Consider the following 8,809-nt stretch of genomic DNA (forward strand, 5'->3'; position numbering starts at 1 on the left):
ACACACACACACACACACACACACACACACACACATACCTACATACTTGCATAAGGAAGGTGAAAGCCAGAGAAAATGGGCCTCCTAACAACCACCTGGAAGACCTGGTAGACACTGAAACTGTCCCTGTCAGATAAACAGCACTGAAAGCTTTCATCTGTGACAGAGTCTGGACCTCAGAGTCTGGACCTCAGAGTCTGGACCTCAGCGTCTGGACCTCAGCGTCACGGAATGTGTTTGGGATTATTTGGATGGAGAGAATCAACTTCTAAAACTGAATGTTGGAGATGTGAGAAAATATTCCTGCGCTTTTCTTTGAGAAACTAAAATAAACTCTCCTATTAATTCCTTGTTTAATTCTCTGCCTGATATAAATTATGGGACCAAAAATAATCTTTTGGTGATGTTGTAAGATGTGCAGTGGATTTTGAGGTCATAACAATTTATGCTCCAGAATAAAGGCCTGTTTGTGCTCGACTTGCGTCTTTGTGTTGAATGTTAAACCGGCCAATCTCAGTCGCTGCATAATTCAGTCACCGAGATAAACGGAGTGAGTCTGAGAGGTTTGGGGTGAAACGGTTCAGACGTCTTTACAGTGGTGGTGATGGGAACCAGCGGTCGCCATGACTACAACACAGATACAGACACTTTATTTACCATCCAGAACCACCAGAGAACCCACACGAGTCTTCGTATATCTGAAAAAGTTTCTGGGGGCTATTTAGCCGTACAACTCCCTGCGCCCAGTACCCCGTGATGCAACTACGTGGGGGTCAGGGGGGCGAATGTCTGTGGTAACTGCACCCCTAAAATGTTTATTAGGCCCCACACACAGGTGCTCACAAATGCACACCCATGACTCAGAGAAAGGGTGTGTCTTCACAACCTAACCCACCAGTTATCTTCTATCAACACTGCACAGACAAAACTGACGTCTATTAATTTCCCTCTTATTCAGAATGCAGCTCATTGAAAAAGATGCTTCACAGTCTGCAACATGATATTTATCCTAAAACCTAAAACAAGGATTCTAGAGAAGCTGTAGGTGGGTGTGAAATGTCATTGAGGCAATAATAGCAAATAAGCAAATTACATTATGATTTTTTAAAGTTAATATGACAGTAATTCTTGAATGGGGAGGTTTGTGAACTGTATTTTTTCTGCACCAGGCAGTCTCTTCAGCTATCCTGCTCAACATTCAACTGGCAGTACTAGTCAAAATGTATGTTTGGCCCTTTTTAGCCATTAGACGGCACCATTGCTGCGTTTAGAAAGTGGTGGCTCAACAGTTTGTTGCCTTTGTCTCCAGGCATATCTTCTTCTTCTTCTTCTTCTTCTTCTTCTTCTTCTTTTGGCTGCTCCCTTTAGGGGTCACCACAGCGGATCATCTGCCTCCATCTTGCCCTATCCACTGCCTCCTCTACTTTCACACCAACCATCTCCATGTCCACCTTCACTACATCCATAAACCTTCTCTGAGGTCTACCTCTTCTCCTTCTACCCGGCAGCTCCATCTCCAACATCCTTTGCCCAATATATCCCCTATTCCTCCTCAACACATGTCCAAACCATCTCAACCTGGCCTCTCTGGCTTTATCTCCAAACTGCTCCACCTTCACTGTCCCTCTGATCTGCTCATTTCTAATCTTGTCCAGCCTGGTCACTCCCAAGAAATTACACACAGGGTGACTCCAAAGGACTCATCCGATTTCAAAGCTGCATATTTTTACAACCGTGAGGCTCCTAGGAACCAATCACAATCCAGTTCTAAGAGGGGGTCATAGAGTTCCTGACTGTTACAGGAAGGTGGTTCCTCGTCGAGTGAAGGGAGCAGTCAGAAACTCTGACCCCCTCTTAGCATTGGTACCCCTGAGCGTTCTGCGTCCTCCGCTTCAATCAGAGTTAACCCGTCATAAACTCAGAGCACAGAGTGTTCGATGTTGGTTGCACAACACTGGATCATTTAAAGAGCCGTGAGTGCAGAGACATACGTGTGTGTGTGTGTGTGTGTGTGTGTGTGTGTGTGTGTGTGTAATCATCATATATGTAAGCACTATGGTAATATATTTGCTTCATACATTTGCCTGGAAACAAAAGGGTTACATTTTTAAATTGCCCAACAAAAAATCATCCAATCAGGATTCTCCCCTTATGGTAAATTAGGGAGATACAGCCTAGCGAGCTCTCCTGTTGGTAGGACTTCAGGAGCTGAACTGAAAGCCTTACACATTCGATTAACTACCAACATAATTAGGAACTGACAGAAGAATCAATCGCTCAAGGTTTCATTCTCAATAGGTGGAACCAATTTAGTGAGGAAATAACATCACTCTAGGCCTTCTGGGAGTTCTAGATATGTTGCTGTGAACAGATGTAGTCTAAGTAGGTTTGGGTGGTTGTTAGGAGTGGAGAACAGTGGCAGCAGCGCTGTGCCAGAACTCTTTACTGAGAGTCTCTGTAAAACTGATACATACAAGCTCAGATGACTGTTAATGTTTTTCACAAGCTTTAAACAAAGCGTGGCGTATTTTACAAGCTTTTAACGTCTGTAGAAAGGCCCAGAAATGTTTGTCCACCAGCATTAGCTTAGTGCTAACATACCATTGGAAATCCTGTAGGGGAGCAAGCCAATTAAACATTATTTTCAAGGGATTTTTGATATTTATGGCCCAAACTTAAGGCCTTGCTCTAAGAGTCGCTGTTTGAGGCTTTATCAAAGTACAGCCTTATGTAAAAGTTGTGCACCCTGGTTAAATGACTGTGAAAATAAGTGAAAATAAGTTAACACATCTTTTTGCATGTTTTAATGCACAATTACTGTTTATTGGCTGAACTAAACATAAACATAATGTGGTCTGTGCAAAAGTTATAGCACATTTTATATTTTATTATATATTTCCAATATATTGGCGTCAGCAAATATGTAGATGCTGCACAGAAGTTATGCAGGACTATTCTACATTGTTTGTTTTCTGTAGTGATGGCACATTTTATACACTCACTGGCCACTTTATTAGCTACTAGTAAAAGGCTGAACCCCCTTTTACCTTCAGAACTGCCTTAATTCTTCGTGATCAGACTTTCATCAAGGTGTTGGAAACGTTCCTCAGAGATTCTGGTTGGTTATTTGAGTTCCTGTTGTCTTTCTATCATCTGGAACCAGTCTGCCCGTTCTCCTCTGACCTCTCACATCAACAAGGCATTTTTGTCCACACAACTGACCGCTCACTGGATGTTTCCTCTTTCTCGGACCGTTCTCTGTGAACCCTAGAGATGGTTGAGCGTGAAAATCCCAGCAGATCAGCAGTTTCTGAAATACTCAGACCAGCCCGTCTGGCACCAACAACCACGCCACGTTCAAAGCCCCTTAAAGCCCCTTTCTTCCCCGTTCTGATGCTCGGTCTGCACTTCAGCAGGTCGTCTTGACCACCTCTACACGCCTAAATGCAGTGAGCTGCAGCCGTGTGATTGGCTGATCAGCTGTTTGTGTTAACAAGCAACTGAACTGTACCTAATAAAGTGGCCGGTGAGTGTATATAATAACAGAAGCGCTAATAATTGCAGAAAAGTGCCATAATTAAGATGGTTAAATCTTAGGGTGTGATTAAGGAGTTAATTGGAGTCTCATCAAACGTAAAGGACTATAATAGCTTTTAAAATTAAGTTTTTCTGCAGTTCAGTCACTTCTGTAAGGCGGTTCTGTCTGACCTGGTGTCCAGTCCAGTGGGCTAGCTAACTCGCTGACTCTCTTCTTCTCTGAAGCGATGAGGTGAACTCCTCTTCAGCTGATTCACCCGTCATGTTTAGCTATTTAGACATTAATGTCTGTGTGTTGTTCTTTTCAGAGGACAGTAAATCTGCTCTGCTATACAAGCTGCACACTGACCACTTTAACTTATATCAGAGTTTCATTTCTATAGTGTCGTCTCATAAAAAGATAAATAAATATATACATATTTTTTATACGTTTTATATATGTATATATATATATATATATATATATATATATATATATATGTGTGTGTGTGTGTGTGTGTGTGTGTGTGTGTGTGTGTGTGTATTGATTTTCCTAAATTACAATTGTAAAATACTTTAATTTAATTTACAGAATTTTCCATGTTCTGTGGTGTTCTGTTTTTAAACAGACTTTAGCAGTAAATTTATGGAAAATATTTTTTTTCCAAAATACGGATTGATTGTAAAATAATGGAAATTTTCTTAAATTAATACAAAGGTTCTGTTTTTTAACAGAACACCCAACCTATGTGACGTTCTCTTTTTAAACAGAACTTAACAGTAAATTCATGGAAAATATGCAGTTTTGTAAAATAACAGAAATTTTCCAGGTAATGAAACTGCCAGTACATTTTCCTTTTCCTTTATTTTATTTTTTTTTACGGAAGATGCATCAGGCAGCAGTTTTGTAACGTCTGAAGTGAACTCCTCTTCATCCCCAGCTGACAGTGGAGCGAAGACGTTCTTTGTGAGTCACTTCAGGGTCTCAGAAAGTATTTACCTTGAAGTTAGAGGTTCAGTTGATTCACATTCCTCTGGCCTGAAATGCAGGTTCACTGATCACTGATGTTTCTCACGGCCAGAAAAAGCCAAATAAATATATAAATCAATAAAAAGAAACGGAGGATAGAACATCGTTTCACTTTCTTCCTCGCTCTCTGTTCCTGGACGTGAACAATTTCCAGTTTTGAGAAAGCAGCTGTTTTTTTCTGAACCCTCTTCATCCACAAGACAAAAGTGTCTAAGAAAGGGTTCTTTGGAGTGAAACCGCATAAGAACCACCTTTGGTTCTCCAGAGGATCTTGAGTAAATGAGATGTGTGAGTGGGAGGAGCCCTTTTAAAGTCTTCTACCTAATAAACGTATTCCATAATTTTGTGTCTTCTTGTTTTCCACCAGACTGAACTGCACAGCCAAACCCATAACCTCTCACTTTTAAAGGGGTCCAATGACGTCTTTCTTGCTTTTCATATTTTCCCCACTTAAAACATTTGTGTGGTTTTTAAACCAAAAACAGGCACAATTCATTTTTACACGACCATTTTTCCAGCCTTTCCTTATTTCTTAACATTTAAACAGGCTGCTCTTCCTTTAAAACTGATATGTAAATGAGCTCTGATCTGATTGGCTGTCCTGTTTTCATACAGAATAATGTCATAACGTCAATGTCAATGTGAATGGGCTGCAGGCTGGGTAGGGGGATATATGTAAAAGCATAAATGTATTGGTTTTTGTAGCTTAGTTTGCACATATGGACGGGGGAGTGAAAGAATTGTGTCAGACCATTGACACTGTTTACAACTCCATTACCAAAAAAGTTGCAATGCTGAGCAAAAGGTAAACAAAACTTTTAAATCCTAAATTTAATTGCAAATAGTTGGAATTGAGAAATTGTCTAGTATGTGGACAAGTATGGGCCCATTATCAATGTGATTCCAGTAACACATTTCAAAAATACGGTGGAACATCTCACAACTAATTAAGTTAATTAGCAACAGGACAGTCACGTCACATGATTCGGATTTAAAAAGAGCATCTCAGAGAGGCGGAGTCTTTCAGTAGTAAAGATGGAAAGCGGGTCACCAGTCTGTGAAACACTTTCTGATGAACAATAGCATTTTTAATGTACACAATAGCATTAAAAGATAAAGAGAATCCAGAGAAATCTCTGCATGCAAGGGATAAGACTACAAACCGATATTGGCTGGCTGTGAGCTTTGGGCCCCCAGGTGGCGCTGTTTAAAAAACAGTTACGATTCTTCCTAAAACCCTTGCCTGTGAACACAGTTCATCACTGCATCCACAAATGCAGGTTAAAACTGTACCATGCAAAGAAGAAACCAGATATAAACAGGATCCTGAAATGCTGCCGCCTTCTCTGGGCCCAAGCTCATTTAACTTGGACTCAGACAAAGTTGAAAAGTGTCCTGTGGTTTGACAAATCAATATGTAATTTTTTTTTTATTTTAAATCGTGGAAGCTGTGTCATTTTTCCATGACATGGGTCCTTTAACAGTGATGGACCAGTAACCATAAAAATACCGTCAGGAAAGCTGGGCTATAGGATCTGTTTTGGATTCTGTAAACACTATGGGAGGCTTACTGATGCAGTAATGGCTTCATGTGGTCAGTTGAGCTTCAGCTGAGCTTGATGGCCAGTTCAGCTTGAGATTCAGCTGTGTCATCACTAAGCCAGAAATATTCAAGAGATAAAGTATCATTGCTGTGCTTGGCTACTTTATTCCCTACTTGTTATACATATTTCTAAGATACGAAGTACTTATGAGGTCAGGATTTGTCCTTGAGAATGAAGTATTTTTCTCACTTGAATGCCTATTTATTAGAAGATTAATGTGTAATACTGTGTCTTTGTAATCCACTGTGTGCTTTTTTGTGGCTATTCTGCCTCATACCACTAGGGGGCATGTTGTATATGTGAACAGAAGCCCTAATGTGTGGAATATACATCACATTTTTAATAATAAAATCTAAATTTACACGACAAAAGAAGGCAAATGAATTGTTTTGACTCATATACCCAGGTCAACAATTTATACACTCTCAAAAACAACGTGTTAAAGGGGAATCCGCCTATTTTATAAAATACCTGGTTAACTCTGTGGTAAACCAAGTCAGTCAGAGTGGTTTAATGTGAAATGGTTCACCCTAGAGAAACTCAGCGACTCTGATTTCTTTACAGTGGTGGTAGAAACAGATGGTGTGAGATCTACAAACGTCATAATTTATTGTATTTACTATCAAAATGACCAGCGAACGTTCTGTTGAGTGGTAGATCTCAAAAAAATCTCTTTTCTTTGGGAGCTGTTTAGCATTTACTTAAAAACCTGGCCAAATGTTTGTCATCTGGCCAATAACATCCCGTGGGGGAGCTTTTTAGAGGCACTAAATGCTTCAGACATCTGGTTCCACCACAGCTGACTAGGTAGGCCTCTCTAGAACAGAGCTTTTCAAACCAAACCACTCTGAATCACATTGTTTACGTCTTAAACAATGAATTACATCTTAAACCGCTGAACTGTGCTGAGATTTTGAATCGAAAATGATGGAGTTCCACTTTAATGAACAGCCTTTTAATAACGTTTTGGGTCGTTTTGTTGTTTGTCTGTTCTGTTATCGTGTTTTGAGAGCGTATAATCAGTCCATGACTAAAGCACAGGTTAGATCATGTTTATTGGATCAATAATAAAATATAGAATCAAAAATTTCACCAATAAGGAAAATAATTTTAATATTTAAGCCACAGTCACATTGATTATTGTACTGACAGGAGATGTTAAGGGTGTCAGGTTGTGAACATGCCCATATCTGGCTATATGAAAGTGTATTTACAGAACAATCAGTCGTGATTTCGAACATGAGGCACTATGCAGAGAGATTGGCAGTGCAAGTTTCTCATAAACCCCACAGTAGAGCTCCGCTTTAATAGTCCAGTTGTCGTATAAGACTTTAACATTAAGTAGCATGTTTGATCACAGTTGGACAGTGTAAAAATGTCTGTTCCCTTCTTACTACAAACTTAAATTGGCACAGGTACTGCTACACCACCACGAGGTGAAAACAGAGCGTTTTTACTGGACTTTAGAACGGAAACAACCTAAATAAGTGTGTTTTTTTTAATAAAAAAGGCATGAGATGAGATTTCTTCACTCGGTTGAGCATGAAGAGTATCAGAAGCGGACACGATGGAGGTTGCTGTGTGTGTTAACGCCTTGCCTCGTAGTTCTGTAGCGTGGCCCATTCATACGATTCTGAAAATGAAGACAAATAAGTGTTATAAACATAATTTTCCCACTAGTAAGTGGACAAAATGGGTGTTTTTTTCTACCATAAACAAAGAATTTGGGCTTGATCTGGTTTTCTTTCATGCTTACCTGGTTCCTCCTGGCTTCTTTTCCCCATTAAACCCACAAAAGAGTTAATTTTATGCCCTGGGAGGAAAAGAAGAGCGGAAGCACTTTGTCAGCTGTTTGTTAAGCTGTGAATTCCACATTGCATTTAGGTCTCTTAGTTCAGAAAGAAAAGTCAGCTCATCAGATGTGAAAGACAGTAAATTGTTCTGAAGAAGCCATTACAGTGAACTCGAATGAAGCACTCAAGCGGAAGAACTCGGCGTCCTTGATGAAACAATACGGCCAAAGGAGGAAATGTGAGCTTTAACGCCGCCGCCTGAGCTGTTCTCTGTCTACCCAGTGGAGTTTAATCAACAGTATAAACGGAGAGCAGAAAGCTTCTCTCTCCATCGTTGTAGGTGGGGTAGACTATTCATTTTACTGTATAGAAGGGTCCCATGTATTTGAGGTTTAGTAAACACTTTGATGTATATAACTGTCTCTCTCTCTCTGTCTCTCTCTCTCTGTCTCTCTCTCTCTCTCTCTGTCTCTCTCTCTCTCTCTCTCTCTCTGTCTCTCTCTCTCTCTGTCTGTCTCTCTCTCTCTCTCTCTCTCTCTCTCTCTCTCTGTCTATCTCTCTCTCTGTCTGTCTCTCTCTCTCTCTCTCTCTCTCTCTCTCTCTCTCTCTGTCTCTCTCTCTCTCTCTCTGTCTCTCTGTCTGTCTCTCTGTCTCTCTCTCTCTCTCTCTCTCTCTCTGTCTCTGTCTGTCTCTCTATCTCTCTCTCTCTATCTCTCTGTCTCTCTTTCTCTCTCTCTGTCTCTCTCTCTCTCTCTGTCTGTCTCTCTCTCTCTCTCTGTCTCTCTCTCTCTCTCTGTCTGTCTCTCTGTCTATCTCTCTCTCTCTCTGTCTGTCTCTCTCTGTCTCTCTCTCTCTCTCTCTCTCTC

The 8,809-nt window shown here is 40.5% G+C and overlaps 1 protein-coding gene across 2 annotated transcripts in view; it reads right to left on the reverse strand.

Moving 5' to 3' along the window:
* Positions 1-7,188: 7,188 nt before the first annotated feature.
* tac1 (tachykinin precursor 1) overlaps positions 7,189-8,809 on the reverse strand; it is a 7,427-nt gene continuing 5,806 nt past the window's right edge. For both annotated transcript variants that reach the window (XM_017723333.2, XM_017723332.2), the window contains exons 4-5: positions 7,907-7,963; positions 7,189-7,783 (exon numbers count right to left, since the gene is read on the reverse strand). In XM_017723333.2, coding sequence (XP_017578822.1) covers positions 7,737-7,783; positions 7,907-7,963 — 104 coding nt within the window. In that variant the 3' untranslated portion in view covers positions 7,189-7,736. The remainder of the gene's footprint in view (positions 7,784-7,906; positions 7,964-8,809) is intronic.

The sequence above is a fragment of the Pygocentrus nattereri genome, chromosome 27 (genome assembly GCF_015220715.1).
Source record: "Pygocentrus nattereri isolate fPygNat1 chromosome 27, fPygNat1.pri, whole genome shotgun sequence".
Lineage (NCBI taxonomy): Eukaryota > Metazoa > Chordata > Actinopteri > Characiformes > Serrasalmidae > Pygocentrus > Pygocentrus nattereri.